Below are 22458 nucleotides of genomic sequence, written 5' to 3'. Positions count from 1 at the left end.
TATTTTTCGAAATGACTTGAAAAAATAGTATACTAAAGTTATGAAAGGTTGAATAAGTTTGTCAATTATTCGAAACTCTGAAGTCAAAATTTAGGAATATTGCATGGAGTACACGCTTTTTTTTTTATAAGAATGGTGTAAATCCATTTCATCATGGATATTCTTAACTTTTTTGGAAGGATCATCCTAAAATATTCTTACAGCATTCTTAAGTTAGGATCCTAATTCAGACCATACGTCTCAAAAAAATGATGGTATTTTTGTGAAAGAAGTGAGCCTTACTTGGCGTCTTGGGGGTAATTGACAATTTATAATCGAAAATGCTCTAAAAATGGCATTCTTAGCTTGAGTAGCAAAATTCCATGATGGTGATATTCTTAGCATTATTCTTAATTTTTTGGCCATTTTCATCATGGACATTCTTATAAAGTGTATTCTTATAAAAAACAAGCTAGATGCTGAATGGACCTACCTGATGATGAAAGTTAGATAGCAATGCGAGGAGAAAAAAATCAGTCAGAAAATATATCGTTTAGCGAAAATGCATAACGCAATAAATTCATCATTGATTGTTGATGGGGGGAGAGGGAAGGGTTGTAGGGAAAAATTAATAGAAAGTTCTGGTCGCAAAAATCAGTTTTATTGACAATTGAATCATGCTTGATGGTGAGCATTGTTATCAATAATGTTTTTGTGTGAAGAACATAGAAATACAAGGAAAACATATAATGAAAATCTGCAAAGACGGCGATTTCCGGCATTTTCAACCGGAAAAAATTTTTTCTCAAAAATCGAGCTCGGCCATCTTTTGAGCATTGCAAATACGCATCTTTCTGCAAATAATCAGAAAAAGCTAAAGATGAAAATTCGAGAAAATGTAAAAAAAAACGGTTTTCCGGCATATTTCTGGCATTTTCGGCCGGGAAAAAATATTTTTCGAAAATCGGGCTCCGTCACATTTTAGGTATTGTCATTTTGCATCAGTGTGCAAAATTTCATGAAAAAATAAATAAACAAGCTCGAGAAATTCAAGAAATACCGTTTTTCCGGCGAAAATAGGCTGTTCCGGCGATTTTTAGAAAGTTCCGGCTTCAAAAATCACTTTTATTGACAATTAAACCATGCTTGATGGTGGGCATTGCTACAAATAAGTTTTGTTTGTGTGAAAAAAAAACGAAATAAGGAAAAAGTCCGATGAAAATCTGCAAAAAACGGCGATTTCCGGATATTTCCGGCATTTTCAGCCGGAATAGAATTTTTCTCAAAAATCGGACTAGGCCATGTTTTAGACATTGTTAATACGCATCTTTGTGCAAAAAAATCAGAAAAAACTAATGATGAAATCTCGAGAAATGCCAAAAAAACCGGTTTTTTCCGGCATATTTCCGGCATTTTCGGCCCGGAAAGTACGTTAATTGAAAATCAGGCTCTGTCATATTTTAGGTATTGCCATTTTGCATCAGTGTGCAAAATTTCATGAAAAAATATAAAGTACAGCTCGAGAAATTCAAGAAATACCGTTTTTTTTTTTCCGGCGAAAAAAGGCTGTTCCGTCCGGCGATTTTTAGAAAGTTCCGGCTTCAAAAATCACTTTTATTGACAATTAAACCATGCTTGATGGTGGGCATTGCTACAAATAATGTTTTTGTGTGAAAAAACAACGAAATATAAGGAAAAAGTCCAATGAAAATCTGCAAAAACGGCGATTTCCGGGATATTTCCGGCATTTTCAGCCGGAATAGAATTTTTCTCAAAAATCGGACTAATCCATGTTTTTAGGCATTGCTAATACGCATCTTTGTGCAAAAAATCAGAAAAAACTAATGATGAAATCTCGAGAAAATGCCAAAAAACCGGTTTTTCCGGCATATTTCCGGCATTTTCGGCCGGAAATGAATTTTTTTCGAAAATCGGGCTCCGTCACATTTTGGGCATTACCATTTTGCATCTTTGTGCCAAAAATTAGGAAAAACTAATGAGCCAATCCCGAGGAAAGCTAGTAACGAACGGACGAACGAACGGACGAACGGACGAACGAACAGAGGTTAATTTATAGGACCTACAGCCCACCGGGGTAGGTCCAAAAAGCGTGTATTGACAAACTGACGAAAATTTTGCCTCTGAAGAGTTGAACAACAGAGACTTTTGTCGAACTTTTGACGTTTTCAGCAAGATATTCCCAAGACGTATACCAGCAAAATTTATTGTCTCATTTTATGATTTTAACGCGGCGGCAACGAAGCTAGCAGTGCTTACTACAAAAATACAAAGGAGATGGATGTATATTCATGAAAAAACGAAAGTTAAAATGCAAAGAAAGTGAAAGAATAGGCAGAGTGAAATACGGGGAAATATAGATGATGTTCAAATCAAATTTCCCCTTAGACACCAAAGGGAAATTCCATCAATTACTCATTAATATTAAACAGCTTCGATTGAAGGAGATGTATAAAGGTTTGTAAAGGTAGGTTTACACTATACCACGTGTATTGTTTACTTAACAAATAGACAAATGCATTATGGGAAAGAAAACATTCCAAGGAGATTAAATTCAACAAATTATAATGAGAAAGATTAAAATACATGGTAATGATTGGCCTAGAGATAAAACTTAAAAAATCCGCTTAAAATGCATTGATTATAGAGCCTTACCTGAGGTCTTTATCCTCTTCTCCAAACGAGTCAAGGTAGACGGAACCCCAAAGCGTGACTCTTGTTTCGCGTATGATGAGAGTGACGGAAGAAGAGATGACAAGAAAAACGCCTGTCCCACAACCACACTCCATCGAATGCTGTGAAAGGTGTAAGAAGATGTAGTGTTAGGTATTCTAATGTTCGAGAATGCTTTTGTTCTGGATTATCTTCTTCTTTTATTTTCTTAACTAAATTTAACAGGATAAATCATTTACCTTATCGGCCCTTTTAACACCGGCCCTTATTGGCGTTATAAGGGCCGGCGTCAAACTAGGGCCGGCGTAAAAAGGGCCGATAAGGTACATAGAACCGAGGAGTAGAGCTTACCTGAACACATTCGTTGACTCCTTTACTGTTAGTGCAACAACTGGCATGAAAGCAAAGAAAAGCTCCACACACAAGGCAAATCGTTGGGTCGTTCGGTGTAGTGTTACATCGAACACATTTCTCTTTGCGGTATCGTTGGAATAAACTGTAAATCATGGAACGAAAAATTCAAATGTTTAATGAAGTGAATACCGACTTTCCGACAAAAGACTGAGGTCTCCACCGAAAAAAAATGATACTTTTATGGACCTACCTGGTTATTTATTTAACACATATATAATTTATATCTACGTGAGCATGACCGTTAAACAATCATTCAGAACACAAATAGTGACGATCTATTAAAATTAGTCGTTTGTTTCTTATAAAAAAACGTTAAGAAACCAAAATTTCATGCTCTTGAAATATTCTTTCATATTCAAGGCTTCGTGAGCAAAAAAACATCCATCTCATCAAAAAATTGAGTAATTTGGCTAAGAACATTGATGTATGCTTATTAATAGTGATTCTTATATATAAAGATGCGTTTTTTTGAGCTGAAAAAGCTTTTTTTACAAAAATCTGCTTGACTCATCTTTTACCTACTTTCATGCAAAAAATTAATGATCCAATTTTTCACAAAGTCCAAAAAACACGTTTTTTAGCCGTTTTTTGGCTCAAATTTGCCCAAATTTTTTTTTTTTTTCGAAAACCGGGCTCCGTCACATTCGAGGGTTTATAGTTACACATCTTTGTGCAAAAAATTAGAAAAAACTAATGAGTCAATCTCGAGAAAAGTTGGTAGCGAACGGACGGACGAACGGACAGAGGTTAATTTATAGGACCTCCACCGGGGTAGGTCCATAAAACATACTTGGTAGGAAACGAGGTCCTCAAAAATAGAACAGGGTGGTATTTTTAAACCCTTCCAACTTCCAATTAATCCCAAACATCAATTCTCCTCAGTAAAAATGATACAAAATATTAAATATCATGTGATATTATAGGGTCACCTGTCGTATTCTTTGGGAAGAGAAATCAATTTCGGTGATTGCCAATGGATTGTTCTTGGTAACAAGTCCTGAAAGAAAAAGATTAGGAATTTGAAGGTGTCTTTAAAATAATTTAGTATTAAATGTCAATAAGAATCCACTTTGGATGAGGATGGAGTGAAGATATTTCTTGTTTTGATGTTTATAGCTACCCAGGATGGAAATCTGAGTTAGAAACTTCAACTAGACAGATTTCTGTCTACAAACGTAAAAGTTATAATCATCATTTCTACAGCCTGAACATGTTTTGAATCTTAAAAGTCAAGAACTAGCTAGACAAGCGACCGTTAACAAAGTGCACCTACCACGAGATTAACTTGAGAGTCGAATTTCTCTTCGACTTGTTGACACCATTTTGAAATGACGTCACACAAGTTACCACGTGGCACAGATAAGCAATCCGTAAGGTCGAAAGTCTCAGCTGTCTGATTTCCTCCTAGTTGTAAATCAACCGCTAGCTGTCCAACAGTCGAAGGGATGGGCTGAAAGAAATGGTATATGGTAGTCAACACAAAGTAAAATCATGAAGAGATGCAATGTATTCGCATTGTCTTATTCTTCGTGTATCTTGGATGTATGATGTGATTTGTGTTTAATAGCTCCCTTTTCCATTCACGCTTGGTTTAAATTTTCAGTGAGAAGGAAAGGTTCAGCTCAAAGTAAGGTTTTACAAAAAGAAATTAAAACTTAAAAGGATTTAAATGATATATGTGAAATATCTGAAATAATTTCTTCGATGTATCGCTACGGGCGTAAGAGATGCAAGCGGATGATTATCAAGCACAAGTCCCAAGATATGGCAAATAACGGCTTTACCGTGCAAAGTTGATCCACGTCTGAAGTCGGTCTTCCTCTCCATACTTGCTGGACGAACCAACAAAATTTGAGGAAAATGGAGCAGTATTCTTCGACTTTCATCGCAAGGGCTTGTGGGGAAAGAACGGAACACGAAAGCAATTGCTGAAATATAAGAGTTGGTGATCTACTATTAGTTGCCGTAAAGAACACATTTGAAATTGGGCCTGTCTATCAGTATTGCTCACAATCCTTTAAAGGGACATTAAAGTAGTAAAATGTAAACATTGCGCGAACGTGTCATTAAAGAGAACAATTAAAATCACGTGTCCAAAACAAACTTGTAAAACAATTGAATAATCAAAATTAGCCATATTTGGTTTGATTTTTGATTTTGACATGTGACATTTGTTTTGATTTTGTATCCGCTGCATACAGTTTGTTTACAAATTTCGCAAGTACTGTTATGTCCCTTTAATTATTTAAGGTACCTTATTGGTATATATTTTCGCGTGTTACAAATTTTCGCGAATCGCGAAATTTTTTCGAAAAAACCTGTTTCGCGTGTATTAAATTTCGCGATTCACTAAACTAGGTATTTTCAGAAAGTGGGAATATAAAGCATGAAAAAGACTGATTTTGCTTGAAACAAGAAAAAGACTGATTTTGCTTGAAACACAACTAAACGTTTTTGATGTAAAAATACTAACAAAATACTAAGAAAAAATTTTTCGCGTGTATTTAATTTCGCGATTTTGTAATTTTGAAAAATTTAAACAGTATTAAATTTCGCGAAAATTGACCAAAAAACTCGCGAAATTAAGTACCCGCGAAAATTTGTAACACGCGAAAATATATACCAATAAGGTAAACAATATTCCGGGTTTCATCATATTTTGCGAGATTATAGAAAAACTATTACACATAGACCCTTTGCTTTGGTTAAGAATTGATTGCTGAAAAACTCGTAATTCTAAACAATGTGCCTCTCATTGGAAATTCTGCATCTCGTTCTGATATTATAATGGAAGTTACTGTTAAAGTAACGTGGATCAAAGCGTGCGCTGTATAACTGAGCTTGTTTTAAAATAAGGAGGAAATCCACTGTCGCGCCCAGTCATACATAAGCACCTTTACCTCCATGGGGGCGTCTTGAGGTTGATTCCGTTTCCAATTCTTGCTGTGCTTCCAAACGGCTCCTGCATATTGCTGTATTTTGCTTGATTCTCCACCCTGCGTGATCAAAGTTAAAGTAGCCTCTAGTCTCAATTCCCAGAAATTGGGCCACCATTTTAACAATCAATACTACTCATATAGAATAAAAGGGGACCTTTCCCCTAAGAAGTAGGAGATAGCTATGAAAGTGAGTTTACCCTTTTCTCCGACTTATTTGAGTTAGAAAGAGTTAGTAGGGACATCCCAGTCTGTTCCTAAGAATCCTGCATTGTAACACGCATGCGTAATTTGTCGTTCTTTTAGACCACATGTAGTTAATTCCCGTGATAAATGTTTTTTTATGAAATTTGTCGTTCTTTCTGTCTATTTTTAGTAATGCAGGATTCTTTAGATAAGCCCCTCTCCCTTTAAATTATTTAATGTTTGTAGATATATTATAGATTTTTATGTCTGAAGATTAATGATAAAACTTACTTTGTTGGAAGATTGGATCCAACTTTCGACTTCTGAGGGCTCCAGCGAAAATCCAATACAAATCAGCGCCTGTTTAGAAGAAGTAAAAATAGAAGGGAATACAATTCCTATAATTTATCGCAAAAGGCTTCAAAGGAGCATCAGTTTTTATCAAACTTTAATTGAACTTCCTTTGCAAATCCTTCAAAATAATCACGAGAGGGGCCTCGAATAAAATTAGGGGCCATCCATATAGTACGTACGCAGTGAAGGGGGGAGAGGGGGGGTTAGTAAAGGCGTACATCTATTGTTTAAATGACATAATTTCTATTGTTCTTTGCGTACAAGGGGGGAGGGGGTATCAATTTTTTTGGAAAATCTTTGCGTACGTGTTATATGGACGGCCCCTTATTTACCTGGACGAAGTTTAAGTTGAAGCAAAGTTGAATAACATGAAGAAATTCTCCTGTAAAATAGACAGGCATGTAATTAGAAAGGCGCAAACATATTTCTATGTCGGACAGATAAAAGAGGGGAAAGGCTTCTTTTAAATTGACTGAGTTTGACTGACTGGTAAAGTGTCATCATCAACGCAGGAATCTGCTTTGTTTTTGATAGGCAGACAAATGAAAAATTAACTCCAGTGAATTTTTACCAAGCCCAGTGCATTGATTAGCATTGTTATGCACTTTTGATTTGACGAACCAAATATTTAGACAAATAAATTGTAATGTTTATGGTGCGTTGGACCGGTGAAATTTTGATGGCTGTCAGCGTAGTAAAAGTGTAAGGGAGAGAGTGTTAATTTCCTTATAAAGATTATGACTAAAAGAGACACGCTCCATCATAGATGTTCTCTTTGATCCGTCACTGGAGTGTTATAATTCATAGCTAACTGAAACTGTTGAGAAATAAATGAGTGAAGTCACCTTTGGACATGTGGTGAGGCCAGGTTAAAATGAATTGCAACACCAGGTTTCTGGCGTCCACCATAAGCAATGGAATTTCATTGTAAGTCAACGAACTGAAAAAAATATATAAAGATAAATTTTTGAAACAAATTATATTAGAAAGTGTTGTTATAAATACTTGTTTCATAAATATAACCAAACGCACGAGGTTAATTTTACCCTCATCCGCGTTTAAGCGTCACCCATTAGACCACACGCTTACGATAGCTTCTAGCGCTTTTTACGCTCGATTAGCATAGTTATTTCATACAGCTTTTTTCCTATAATTATGATTTCAATTACGTTTCAAGTTGTTGTTCCCATTTGTGAGTACGAAAAAACAACTTTCTCCAGTCTTAAAAATCACGTGACTGACCTTTTCTTTTTGCCAGCTGCCGTACTTTCCTCCAGTTCATCGCTACCATAACACAATTCATTCCAGCGCAAGCGAAGCGGAGATGAGACGTACTGGCAATGGAATTGGAATAACTCCAAGATGTCAACTAAAAAAAAGGGAATAATTTATTTATTTATAACGTAAAGAGAACTGAAATGATCATCTTGTCAGCGCCGTGTAGGGGAAAGAAATTTACGACACAGGCGTGCGAAAAAACAGTTCTGAAAAAGTTTAAAGTTTTAACCCCGAATTTGCTTTTAATTAGCTCAGAAAAGAAACCCCCGTGATATTCTTGAAATTGAAATCTAAAACCATAAAAAAAGGGAAAAAGATTTTCAATTGGATATTGAGAGTTCATTTAAGATTCATTAGGAAAGTCAAACGTGATTTTGTTTTTCTTTTTATCCCAGCAGTCGATGTAGTGTATTTACTGAATTTGAAAAAGTGAGAAAATTTTAAGTCAAGGAAAGATAGTGAATGTCTGACAAGGAAGGATGAAATTGTAACATTTTAAAGTATTTGATGACAATTATGTTTGTATTGAGATAGATTTCATAGAGATTCATGAGATCTTTCAACAAGGAAATTTAAACTCAGAATATAGTCCACTGTGTGAATTTCTGGGTTTCTTATGTTCATAAACCTTAATAAACAAGCGTCCCCAAGCTGGTTTTCGCTTAATAACATACCACTAAATTGTGAAAAAAAACCTTAGGTTAGGAAAAGGTGAAAATAGCAATCTCAAACAAATAGTCTCATGAAATTTGAGACTAGCGTCAAATATTTGCTTTTGTAGATTAGTGTAAAGAGAAAGCTATCGATGGAATGAAAACAAAAAGGCAAATCTTGAAAATCAGTCAAGTTCACAAAATGGCGATTCGAGCATCACAAAACGTTTCCTGTATTCGAATGCATGGAGGGATCTGTCGAAAAGAAGACGAATTCCAAATAGTGTATCTCTATCTATCCTTGCTCACACTGACTCTCATTTTCATCAGCGCAATCCTCATATTTTTTATACACGAACGTACGAAATTACTTCGTCGTGGCCATGGAGTGTTTTTGTTCAGTTTGATGATGGCACATTTTGTAAACAACGCAAGCATTTTCACACTGATTGTTGTGCAAGTCACCAAGAGGTGGTCAGATGACAGAAACTTTGAAGAATTACGAATCATGCGCTACGTGAGTTTGATTTGCACCTCCTTTGAAACGATCGTCTCAACCAATATCTTACTGTTGACTCTAGATCGATTTTGGGCTATCTACTTGAATTTAAAATACGACACGTGGCTAACAAAACGTAAACAAAAGGTTTTGATAACATTCTCTTGGGCTGGTCCACTTTCACTGATTCTCATTTTCACGATTTTCAACAAACTTTACGGAGATGAGGAAGAGGAGGTGGACTTTGTTTGTCTTGGTATCATCATTCTCGTTAACATGGCAACCCTGGTCATCATCATATCTGCGCATGCGTATATTTTCATGAATTTGAAAAAACATTTACGACAATTGAAGCAAAACTCTCTTGAAAGTGAACGACAGAAAACGAGAGAGGAAACTCGTAAAAAGAAACTGAGGGCGTTCCAAATCTCTTTCATCATCATTTTCTGTTTCTTCATAACTTACTCTTTCGATTTGACCGTCAAAGCTTTCCGTATCGCTAAAGACCGAGACGCGCCTGATGAAATGTTGCTGGCAACTTTTTATCTTTTTACTCTTAACTCTCTTTCCAACGCTTTCGTTTATTTGTCCAAAAACAGACTCGTCAAAGAGAGGATGAAGAGGACTTGTTGTAGCAGAAAAAGGACAGCAACTGATTCTATCGATTTATCAAGTAGATGAAATGTGACCATTGGGTACAAAAACAAATTTGAAATGTGGATTGTTAAAGAACTTTATATATAGAGATTTTAATGCTTATAAATTGCTGACATATAAAAAATATATATTTATCATTATCATAAATTGAGACTTACCGAAACAACTGCGTCTCTTCTTGAAAGGGTTCCTCAAATGATATTCCATTTCACATTCCAGATTTTGTCTGCAAAGAAAGAAAGATTGGTTTTATGGAATCTTCGATTCCTTTTTATTGAAAGCAACAAAAGTAAAGTAAGAAGGTACACGACTTTTAAACAAGAAATCGAACAGAGAAAATTGGGGAGATTGAATAAGGGGAATTGAGACCTCACTTGACTAAACTCTAATATAACAGATTGCTACCTCAAGGAACCGAGGAGAACAAAATATTTGTCAGTCCATTTCCAGTTGCTTCCATAATAAAACTCGAACACTTTGCTGTTGGCGTTCTTGATCAACTCTTCCATTTTTTGAGCCAGGGTGGAAATGGAGGCGGTCAACATCGTGAATTCCAATGCACGGGCGGTGAATTGTGTCAGGCCACCCTGGTAAAGAAACAATTTCGAATTGAGAATAGTTGAGAATTAAACTTAACTTGGACGTAGAAAGCAAGGTTTGAACTTTTTTTGCTCCCATTGCATTTCAATATTTGAAATAAATATCCCTCGCTACTAGGTTAGATTTGGAATTGTTACATTTTTCGATTAAATAATTACCTGTTGGTAAAAAGTTAAAAACTTGTTGATGTCAGCACATCTCTCTTCAAACGTTTTCCCTTTCTGAAAAATAAATACAAGAAAATGTTACCATGGTAATCAAGTGGTTTCACGAAATGAAACTTTTCAAGAAGATTTAAGAGAAACCCTGACCATCTCGGTGATATAGTACAGCGTTTCTACTTTTACCGAATGGGAACGTAAAAACTAAAATGGTAGCACTAAGAAACCCAGTCCAGAATTATTAGAATTACTTCTTAAAACTTTACTAAAGTCTGTCCAGATATAATTGGCAGTGGAAACAAGAAAGCCTGTAACTTTTGATAGTCAAATATAATTCTGGAAATTTTTTTTGCTTGTTTTAGAGAGTCAAAGGTGCTGTATTTGAATGTATTTTTGGTTGAAAAATACGCGATTTTTAGCGGTTAAATTTGCGATTGCAAAAATTGAGCTTTTTTTCTACTTATGCTATAACGTTCATTTTTACACCAGTGGTAGTTCAGTTAAGAAGCTTGTTAAATTTCAAGGCAAACAGAAAAGTCCTTCAGAAGATATGGGACCCGAAATACCCCTTGGTAGCACTTTTCTGTGAAATATCAAATCTCCAACTTATTACTAAAAACGGGGGTTATGTTATCTTTTTTGAACAGTGCAATTAAAAGTTGGAAAATGTTAAGTGTTGGTGCATTGGTATTATTGCTATTGGTATCATTTAGTATTTCGAAACGAAGTGAAATCACAGTATAATTGTTTTTATTGAAAAGATAAGCATGAACTTATATTGCCTTTGTTATTTTTAAGTCTAAAGAACTTTGCTAATTCCCAAAACCCTAAACACAGTTTGGCTATGAGGTTATTAAAGAGATCGTAAAATTTGTTATGATCGAAAAACTGTTTTATCATATCACTACCCCCGTTTTTAGTAATAAGTTGGAGATTTGATATTTCACAGAAAAGTGCTACCAAGGGGTATTTCGGGTCCCATATCTTCTGAAGGACTTTTCTGTTTGCCTTGAAATTTAACAAACTTCTTAACTCAAGGTTGAACTACCACTGGTGTAAAAATGAACGTTATAGCATAAGTAGAAAAAAAGCTCAATTTTTGCAATCGCAAATTTAACCACTTAAAATCGCGAATTTTTCAACCAAAAATACATTCAAATATAGCGCTTTTGATTCTCTAAAACAAGCAAAAAAAATTTCCATAATTATATTTGACTATCAAAAGTTACAGGCATTCTTGTTTCCACTGCCAATTATATCTGGACAGACTTTAATTGGAATCTCGATCATGTCACCAGAGATAAACCAATTGTATCGTAATAGGTATGTTTTCAACCCGGGGGGGGGGGTACTACATTTGCCGACCGACGGGGGTGCTCCGCTGATGTTCGAGAAATGGACCCTACGTGGGACTCGAAATTTGAGAAAAAAGTGACCCTGAATGGGACTGAAATTCCAAAATGTTCTCAAATTTTCTATTTTTTCCCCAAATTTTCCAAAAATAGGCACCCTACGAGGGACTGATTTTTCTATTTTGGTGTTTTTGCGACCCTGCCTGGGACTCGTAGAGGTTAAAAAGGGTACCCTGACCAGCAGAGCATCCCCGTAACCCATCTTGCCCTAGTATCCCCCCGGGGTTTTCAAGGGAGACTCAATATTCGAAACGTAACATGTTATTGAGATTAGTTAGAGACACGGATATCTTGTATAAAGCACTACATCGAGCTACTCTGTCTCTACATGAAGTAAGATTATGCGCCATCTTTGATAAAAAGACCCGAGCCTTGAAATCATTGCAGTGTCAAAATATTTTAACAATGAAAACCAAAGTTCGTGTCTTGTTTGTCCTACTTTTAGCAAAGATGGCGCATCATTTTGCTCTACCTGCTCGGAAAAGTGGCTCGGAAAAGTTAGAATAGCTCTATCAAGTGTTTAATATAAGATAAATGTGGTTGAAGAGGTCGGAATAAAGTGAGAAGTCTGATTGTTACTATGAGGTCTTGTGCAGTAGAAATCTTTATGAATGTTGGGAGTATGGGGAGCACTCCATTGCTAATCTGTCGACACATCGGGCATGTAAATTCTCCTTTCTCAAGATTCAACAATCGTGATTGCTCATCCTGCAAGAAGTTGAGATTATAAAATTTGTTTTGAGAGTTGGGTCAATCATAACCCAAAACCCTTTATGTTTGGTATCATTGGAAAACATTTTCAAAGCTCTGTATACTCACTCACCAGTGTGCCAGATTTTTGAATAAGGTCCAGACCATGAAAGAGGTAAGCTAGACCAGCCCCTAGAATTTTCCGGAGGCAAACAGTAAGGTAATCAGGATATCAAACAATACCAAGAAGAGTAATTAATAAGAGTAATTTCAATCGAATTTAGCTCACCTGGAGCGACTTGAAGTAGGAGATTTGGCAATGTACGTGAATGTAATGTCCACAACTTTGAATATTGATACCACAATCCAAACCAACTTCCAATGCTGATCGAATCGACCGCTAAAAGGTTTGAGAATGTTCAAAATACATACAAAGATTAAACACAAGTGACATGCCGGTTAAGAGCTTTAAGAATTCGATGAGAAAGTTCCTACCAGTCTCAGTTAAGTACTCCTTATAACAATCCAAATTTTTTCACACATACTTAGAATTTTATCCACTTCCAATAAGAGAGGTGGAAGATTTGCTGTAATTTTTCATTTACCGTATCAAAGTGAGGCATGAAAGCCTTCCGTTTATTTGAGAGGTAATCTTCGTGTATTTGTGACGCCACATAATGATTCGCCTCAGACCTCTCCTCGTGTCGTTTTCCGAGAACTACAAAAATGAAGAAAAAAGTTCGTTAATTGAATATCAACTTTATATGAATCTTGGCATAAAGAAAGCGGATCACACAAGTAGTAGGAGAATTTTTTTACACTGAATGAACTCTAAAATGAATTTAACCCCGCCCGCAACGTAGCTTAACCCCGCCCACAACGTAGCTTAACCCCGCAATGTAAGTTTATAGTTAGACGTTCTCTACATTTCCTCACATATTTAAAGGTGTTTGACTCGTCTTATCCCCACCTCGGATAACCAAGTCAGTGATTCAAGACCTGACTCGCTAACCAATAGGCAACCGAGCCGCTGCAGAATTCCGTTAGCAAATCTATTAAGTGACATATATGCTAATTTGGTGGTCCAATTATATGTAATGGGTAAACAGACCTCAAGAGTTAGGGTAATTCTTATGACCCCTTCTCTCAAAAGAGTTCCAACCCATGGGTGCATCCTGGGAGGGGTACAACCGACCGGTTGTGGGGGTTACTGATAACACTTTGTGAAGGTAAGGCGAGAGAATCATCAATGAAATCCATACCAGTGGATGGTTGCAGAAGAACTATCAACCCAATTGGTGAATTTTCTGTGGATTCTTCTTTCTTGGTACAAATAAGACATTCATAACTTTCCACATTCGATGTCTCCTCAACGCCTTCCATTTCTTCAGCGTCCATTGTTTTACCTGAGAAACAAAGTAAACAGAATAAACTTTATCAAAAAAGTAAACTAATATCCGAAATTTAACATCTGTTTCCTATAGGAGATACAACTGTGCAAAATAAAACAAATGGTCTAGGAAAGTAATTGAAAGATCACCAAAATTAAACCTCTGATAACAGTCAGTCTTTGAAATAGTGTCAGAGTTTCAGAGTCCTATACAACAATTTTTTTAAGAGTACGGTTTCTTTTTAAGGGTATGGTTTCATCTCAGTGGCTTCCTCACAAAATTTTGCCTATTTTAAATTAGACGAGACAGCACCAATAATGTAATGAAAGTACAAACCTAAACCATCCATAAATTTAGTCTGTCTTGAAGCGAATTCCGCCATCAGGACTTTCTGGATCTCAAGTGCTCTCAATTTTCGATCTTCTTTAGCTTTAGAATTGACAGTCATTGGACTGAGAGTTTCTTCTACGACTTGGTCATTACAAAGGTGATCTTTGAGGATGGTACCCAGATAATAGGCTCCATCACCAGCACAAACCTTGGTCAAATTCACATTTCTAGGTGTGGTGTTACTTTTTCTCGAATCTTCCATTCTCTTTTTCAAATGCATCAAGAGGTTTACAAGTGAACATTTTTCGTCATCAATTTTTGATTGACAGGGAGTGGATTGTGTGTTCTTCATCGCAGAGCTCTCGTCTTCTAATTGGTTCTCCATTTCGGATTCTTCAACGCCCTCCTCCGCAGTGTCATTATTCTGCTCCATAGGTTCTAAACATACAAAATAGTTGGTTTCTCTATTCTCAGTAGCGATTACTCTTAGTTCTGTTAAAATATTGTGAACTTATGGATAAAGATTTGTTGATTCTTTTTTCATTGTAATAGAGAAAATTTTAACTTAAATATAAGTATTAAAACTTTAAAATCGGTTTATTCAATCAAAAGTTAGTGTGTCAAAATACGCGTGGAGTCTCCAAAATCAAAACACCCCCTTCACGCTCCACTGGAAGATAATTGACCGAGCCCGCCCATACAACAATGGTGGTAAAGTTTGCAATTTATGTTTAACGGAAAAATACCATATCATTACGTCAAAACAAAAACTAATTAACAAGAGAACTGAACTGATTTCAACCTGCAGACACGTCAATAAATATCTATTAAAAAACTTTAAAAAGGTCCCTCCGCTCCGGATCCACCATAGCATTTTATTTCACAATTACAAATTAATTCTTAATAGGCACGCATCATTTTTATCACCTTTTAACTTTTTATAATTTTTTTCAATTTTTTCAATGTTTTAACCTTTGTAGAAAAAGAGAAGTATGTTTTGATTTTATTCACATCTGACGATTGCTAGGAGAGCATGAAACTCGGAGTTATGTACAATTTTTAACTTGTCAAGGAAATATATTATTCAATCAAAAGTTATGTTAAAAAAACTGAAAATTTTGACCCATCTAAATGGACTAATGCGAGTGGGAAATTACCTTCACTTTGTTCCGAGTGAACAATCTTCTGATTGTGCAAGTTGACGAAGTAATTGATATCTTTCTTCACAAGGGAGTGGTTTTGTTTGATGCATTGAAATGCATTATTCACCAGAGAAGCAGATGGAAGTTCGATATCAAAAGCTGTGTAAGCAAATGCAACCATCGGCTCGTAAACCTACAAAATAAAATTGCAATGTAAAGCAGTGTGATCTAAGTTTTTCGTTTTAATTTTTTGACATTTCTGGCATACTGTTAGCTATGCTAGCGAATATCAACACACCTTGGGCATCATTATGCGCAAGGTTGTTGATATAGCTATCAGGTCCTAGAGATAATTTAATATGGGATTTATAGAGTATATCGGAGTTCATAGAGTAAAGACATTAGAAAACCGTAGTTACAAATTCTTACATTTATCACACCCCCAGAACAACACTTTGTTAGCTCACAAGGCTAACAAATGGAGGTTCTACCGAGATCGTAATGATTCGGAAGTTGTTGTGTTGTTCTGGGGATGCGATACGAGAGTGAGTTAGCTTGAGAGCTATAAAGATGAACAAAACAGTGTTGAACATTTGCATAAAATATTTTAGCATGAACATTTGAGATGTTTCATGGTTGGAATGGTCAAATGATACATTGAGTTGGCCATTCGAAGTTTCTTGAATTAAAAAGTTTCTTGAAATTGACTTATTGATTGATATTGTTATGGTATGGATATGATTTGGTGAAATCATTTGTTGTCCTGAGCAGAACTATAAAATGTTCTGGGGCTCCCTTGAGCAAGAACAGTACCCCAAAGCTCCCCTTTGTCAGGGTTACGACGAAGTTAATTAGCGTATAATGGCAATTACAAGAGGTACGTGTGTACGAATTTTTGTGATTTGCGGGTATTTGTGAGAAAATACGAATGTTGTGACTTACAAATATTTATGGTGAAATATGAAATAAAGAATTGTGGTGCAGTAAAAGCAATTTGAAAATTAAAGATTTAAGGCGCAATACAAGTAAAGAATAGAAAATATAAATGAAAACGTAAAATTGAAGAACTGAAATTTGAGTATATTCCAGGAACGATAACGCGTTAACGAAAGTCCATGGTTTGGGAATATGTACTGATGCCTTGTGCAGTGACAGCAGAAACCATGGTTGAAAGTCGATCGCATGTGCGAATCATTCGCAGCGAATAAGAATATGTATACATAATGTCAGAGCACGCAATCTTCGAGAATTCATCCTCGAAGGGCCCATTATCGAGGACGTTGACTTGAGTTTGCAAGCCTGAATAGAAATAAAATGTCATAGAGTACGTATCATGAGTAATATAGCCGAAGGAAGGCGAGTAGCAATACACAGATGAATATGTTCCTGATGAGAAAGATAACGGTGTATTTGCTTAACGTAAGCACACATTGAAATGGTAGTCCAGCAAGATTACACATTTTGGGAAGACATCTAATGAAAATGAAGTATTAAACAAATAGAGGCACCAAAGATTATGTACCGTATGGGAAAGAGGAATCCCAGAAAAATGTAAAGGAAAAACTTTCGAAATCAGCAAAAGGCTAAGATAGAATTCAATGTAAAAAAAAGGGATGAGAAATATTATGCACAAAATGAGAGAAGAATTAAAATAAAATTAGAAGATTTAAATTAAAATCAATGAATCAAGCATGAGCACATGCTGAATGTGAGAAAGCAGTTAAGCGAATAACTTGACTGAATTCAAAATCTCATCACAGAAGATGAAAAAAGTTGTTTATCAAGCTGAAAAGTTTTGAAAACAAAGCAAACAAACGAAATATTGTCTAGATGTTTCGAGAAATGTACCGAAGAAGAGGGTATTAACACAACTGCATAATGTCAAACAGAACTGTTTTAATGATGTACAAACAATCGAAATGAACAAAAATTGGTATTGCACAAGTGTTTGGAAAGGATGCCCAAAATGAAAGTATGCACATGGCTGCATAAAGAAATAAACATAACATTTGAAAGAAATTTGTTTGCAATTAAAAAGATAGTTCGACATAAAGAATCAAAAGTATGCACAAGAGGTGGTTTCGCAGTGGAAAGAGATTAACCTCAACAACAGAAGAAAGCGAGTCAAAAACAAGCTTATCTTCAATCGAAGAAAACGAAGAAGCTAACAAGCAACATGCTGAATGGACCTACCTGATGATGAAATTTAGATAGCAATGCGAAAAGAAAAATGAAAAAAATCAGTCAGAAAATATATCGTTTAGCGAAAATACACAACGCAATAAATTCATCATTGATTGTTGATGGGGGGAGAGGGGAGGGTTGTAGGGAAATGATAAATAGGAAGTTGTGGTTGCAAAAATCTGTTTTATTGACAATTGAATCATGCTTGATGGTGAGCATTGTTATCAATAATGTTTTTGTGTGAAAAACATAGAAATATAAGGAAAAAATCCAATGAAAATCTGCAAAAACGGCGATTTCCGGCATTTTCAACCGGAAAAATTTTTTTCTCCAAAATCGAACTCGGCCATGTTTTGAGCATTGCAAATACGCATCTTTCTGCAAAAAATCAGAAAAAACTTATGATAAAATCTCGAGAAAATGTCAAAAAACCGGTTTTTCCGGCATATTTCCGGCATTTTCGGATGGAAAAAAATGTTTTTCGAAAATCGGGCTCCGTCACATTTTAGGTATTGTCATATTGCATCAGTGTACAAAATTTCATAAAAAAATGTAAAGTACAGCTCGAGAAATTCAAGAAATACTGTCTTTCCGGCGAAAATAGGTTGTTCCGGCGACTTTTAAAATAGTTCCGGCTTCAAAAATCAATTTTATTGAAAATTGAAACATGCTTGATGGTGGGCATTGCTATTAATAATGTTTTTGAATGAAAAAACAACCAATTGTAAAGAAAAAGTCCAATGAAAATCTAGAAAAACGGCGATTTCCGGCATATTTCAGGCATTTTCCGCCGGAAAAAATTTTTTCTCAAAAATCTGACTCGACCATGTTTTGGGCATTGTTAATACGCATCTTTGAGCAAAAAATCAGAAAAAACTAATGATAAAATCTCGAGAAAATGCCAAAAAAACAGTTTTTCCGGCATATTTCCGCCATTTTCGGCCGGAATTGAATTTTTTTCGAAAATCGGGCTCCGTCACAATTTAGGTATTGACATTTTGCATCAGTGTGCAAAATTTCATGAAAAAATATAAAGTACAGCTCAAGAAATTCAAGAAATACCGTTTTTCCGGCGAAAATCGGCTGTTCCGGCGATTTTTAGAAAGTTCCGGCTTCAAAAATCAATTTTATTGAAAATTGAAACATGCTTGATGGTGGGCATTGCTATTAATAATGTTTTTGAATGAAAAAAAACAACCAATTATATGGAAAAAGTCCAATGAAAATCCAGAAAAACGGCGATTTCCGGCATATTTCCGGCATTTTCGGCCGGAAAAAATTTTTTCTCAAGAATCGGACTAGGCCATGTTTTGGGCATTATTAATACGCATCTTTGAGCAAAAAATCAGAAAAAACTAATGATGAAATCTCGAGAAAATGCCGAAAAACCAGTTTTTCCGGCATATTTCCGCCATTTTCGGCCGGAAAAATTTTTTTTTCGAAAATCGGGCTCCGTCACATTTTGGGCATTGCCATTTTGCATCATTGTGCAAAAAATTAGAAAAAACTAATGAGCCGATCCCGAGAAAAGCTGGCAACAGACGAACGAACGAACGAACGGACGAACGAACGGACAAGGGTTAATTTAAAGGACTACCTTAGGTAGGTCCAAAAAGAAACAGTCAAACACACCGTTATCAATAGAAGAATGGTTAAAATGTCCTGAGAGACATAGTTTGGTGGTCAAAGATGTCCGAAGTGAAGGAACGCATGGTTTCACTGAGAAAACAGAATAACATAACAAAACATTATGAAGAAGCTGCCCATGGTTACGTCGCAGTAAAAACGATTGCATCGACAGAAGAATGCTAAGTTGATCCATGGTTGTAAAACGCAGAGAAACGCAGTAATAGCTTTCCAAGATAATTATGCGTTATCAGATTCTTAAAAGTAAGGTGAATCATGCGAAACTCGACAAGAGACTCGACAAGAGAAATCTGAACTATCTTCATTGCAAGAAACTAAAGCATCAAAATTCTGATGAGAACAAAGATAAGAAGTACAATTATGAGCATATGAACAATGAAGAGAGGCATAGGTTATAGCAGAAAGCTTAAAGCGCAAAACGAAAGACTTCAAGCCAAGATTGAACACTTTCGTGAGAAAATGAGTTTCACTAATATGTGAGTGAGTTTACTTGAAAATAATTGCGCAGTTTATTACATAACATATTGCAACTGTTAGATGTCAGAAGAGATGATGTATTTGAAAGAAAACTTGAGTTGCCAGACATGAGATGTTAGATATTATCGTCATGAACAGTGAACGATATGAGAATTCGCTACCCTCCATCGCATTGAAAATTGACACTCATTCTATCCGACGACGAAGTCTTTCTGACACTATCGTTCAATTAACATTTTATTATATCACTAGAAATAAATATTTTATTATTTAAGGCTGTGAACCGTTAGGGTACCAGTAAAAAGAAATTGTTTTATTTAAAAGATTATTTTACAAAATTTGTAGTATTTTATTAGAAGAAAATGTGGAACATTTTTTATTTCAACGGGGCTGTTAGCTATGCTAGCGAATATCAACACACCTTGGGCATCATTATGCGCAAGGTTGTTGATATAGCTATCAGGTCCTAGAGATAATTTAATATGGGATTTATAGAGTATATCGGAGTTCATAGAGTAAAGACATTAGAAAACCGTAGTTACAAATTCTTACATTTATCACACCCCCAGAACAACACTTTGTTAGCTCACAAGGCTAACACATACCTATCCTCGTAAAATTTCTCTAATAAAATCAAGCAGAGTATGGCATAGGTCTAAGAAATACGAGCTCAATTTTTGTACTGAACTTAAGTCTATTCACGATAAGTGTGCACTAAATTTTGCTTTGCTTGTTATTCTCAACCAATGCTTCAATCTTAAAAAGTTTAGTATCGTTGACAAGGTAGGAAGGAGCGTATAAATTTACTGTTAGTTTTTTCCGTGAAATTTGAAAAGAACATGAAGAAAAATGAAGAAGAAAAAATTCAACTTTTTATAGATAGGTCGTATAAACGTTATTTACACATCTTTGGAAAGCTTAAAGCTTGGCGATTTTCAAAAATATATACTTTTACTATGTAGCCTATGTAATATAATTTGAAATTTGCAATATTCAATATGTGATTACTACATCTCATAAGAAATCACTTTGTCGTCCCCGTAATTTTACATTGTGTAAGAAATTTCTTTTCAGAAAAATCAGTCAATCTACTTTACATTCTGTTCACTTTAGTCACCTGAAAAAATCAAAATAAAAGAAAAGTTGATCTTTGGTGTGATAACTACCTGAAAGACTCTTTCGAAGTTTTCCAACAACAGTTCGAGAACAGTTGCGAATGATTTTGATTCAGTTCTTCTTTTAACGAATGGTAGATGTTGTGGTTTGACATCTCTTTGTTTGAGAAGGTGATTCCAATACATCAAAAGGTATTTGAGGAAGGTTTTGTGTTCGTCTGGTAATTGTTGAAGTAAGTTCTTGAAGTGCTTACAGGTTCCACCCACCGCTAGAGAAAAGACGTATCAAATAAAATAATTTTGATATTCTTCGTTTTTCAACACTATGGTTCACCTCACTTAAAGTTTTTATTTAGTGATTACATACAATTAATTCTTTAGTAAGTTAGACCATAGTTATCTGTTTTTACCCTTTTTTGACGTCATGCCATGACATCATATCGCGGCGAAAAATAGTTTGGAAAGTACATAAGATAAGAACTACAGTGGAAGAGAATTCTTCACTAAATCGCATTTTTACTGTCCCTCATTTTGAGGGTCTAAAACTTTTTCAAATCGCTTCAGTCACTTCTCCGTCCTCAAAAATGCAAATACATAAACTCATTGTTGTCATTTGATGAACAACAACAAGGACGGGGAGGTTGAATGGTGTGCCAGACGAGATGTCGGGATCTCATATTCAACTTACAATAAACTCCATGTTCGAGCAACGTGTCCATGTGTAAGCACAATGGTTTGAATAGTATGTTGAAGAAATAATCCGCCATGAAGAATGTGATGCCGTCCTCCTCGAATAAAACCTCTTCGCCTGTTTGGTGTTGTTGTATTGTCTCCTGATGTTGCTGGAACTTTCGATCCATTTCGTTATCTGAGAAGGAAAGTATGAATGTAGACGATTGACATTTAAGACAATACTAAGTCACGACCGGATATTACATTACAGTGATACCAGAGAAAGGGGTACATCACACTTTCTTTTTTGATACAACCAGTAGGGACCTAGAAGCACCGCGACCCATGCACCACTGGATAACACCCAATGTTTATGAGTTCAATTGGACATAGACTCTTGGAATGGCACTTCGTCAGGTTGAAGGTGGAATAAATAAATATACGACAAATGTATGGCTAAAAACATTTTCAGGCGTTGTTAAATGAGTCAAGCTGAGGGTTGGGGAATCAGGGGGATAAAGACTCTTTACCTTTACTTATCTCTTGGTGTATTTGAGCGAGAATGTTTTCTTGTGTCTCCTTTTGATTGGTATGATGGAGATAAGAAATAGTTATCTCCATTACTTTGTTCTTTGTATCTTTCGCATCCGCGTTCATCGGAGCCTGAAAAACAAAATGTTGAAAACATAATCTCATTACAAGTATGCCAACGCTTCATAAAACTACATTGAGTTTGTCGTACCCATCTCAGATTCCAGATTCAGGAAAGTTTCTTTTAAATACACGCTTTTTTATAAGAATGGTGTTTTTTCATGATGGATATTCTTAACTTTTTGGGGAAAATCATCCTAAAATATTCTTACAGCATTCTAAGGTTAGACTAGACTAGATTTAACATTTAATAATACGTTTAAAGCATAAAATGGCATTTTTGTGAAAGCAGCGTGCCTTACTTGGAAATTTATAAATGAAAATGTTCTAACAATGGCA

At 35.6% G+C, this 22458-nt stretch overlaps 1 protein-coding gene across 1 annotated transcript in view; it reads right to left on the bottom strand.

Annotated features, from left to right (window-relative positions):
• Positions 1–22458, bottom strand: part of LOC136816905 (E3 ubiquitin-protein ligase ubr3-like) — a 50677-nt gene that overhangs the window by 359 nt on the left and 27860 nt on the right. The window contains exons 19-40 of the mRNA XM_067073241.1: positions 21999–22131; positions 21485–21664; positions 20848–21065; positions 15389–15566; positions 14238–14669; positions 13773–13916; positions 13116–13228; positions 12800–12910; positions 12400–12528; positions 10406–10468; positions 10053–10234; positions 9806–9873; positions 7803–7929; positions 7406–7500; positions 6893–6942; positions 6498–6566; positions 5985–6080; positions 4869–5012; positions 4358–4534; positions 4014–4081; positions 3022–3166; positions 2653–2792 (exon numbers count right to left, since the gene is read on the bottom strand). Coding sequence (XP_066929342.1) covers positions 2653–2792; positions 3022–3166; positions 4014–4081; positions 4358–4534; positions 4869–5012; positions 5985–6080; positions 6498–6566; positions 6893–6942; positions 7406–7500; positions 7803–7929; positions 9806–9873; positions 10053–10234; positions 10406–10468; positions 12400–12528; positions 12800–12910; positions 13116–13228; positions 13773–13916; positions 14238–14669; positions 15389–15566; positions 20848–21065; positions 21485–21664; positions 21999–22131 — 3062 coding nt within the window. The remainder of the gene's footprint in view (positions 1–2652; positions 2793–3021; positions 3167–4013; positions 4082–4357; positions 4535–4868; positions 5013–5984; positions 6081–6497; positions 6567–6892; positions 6943–7405; positions 7501–7802; positions 7930–9805; positions 9874–10052; positions 10235–10405; positions 10469–12399; positions 12529–12799; positions 12911–13115; positions 13229–13772; positions 13917–14237; positions 14670–15388; positions 15567–20847; positions 21066–21484; positions 21665–21998; positions 22132–22458) is intronic.

The sequence above is a fragment of the Clytia hemisphaerica genome, unplaced genomic scaffold (assembly GCF_902728285.1).
Source record: "Clytia hemisphaerica strain Z4C2 unplaced genomic scaffold, Clytia hemisphaerica genome assembly, whole genome shotgun sequence".
In the NCBI taxonomy this organism is placed as follows: domain Eukaryota; kingdom Metazoa; phylum Cnidaria; class Hydrozoa; order Leptothecata; family Clytiidae; genus Clytia; species Clytia hemisphaerica.
Note: the sequence above shows the minus strand (reverse complement) of the source record. Positions and strands in the feature narration are given on the sequence as shown.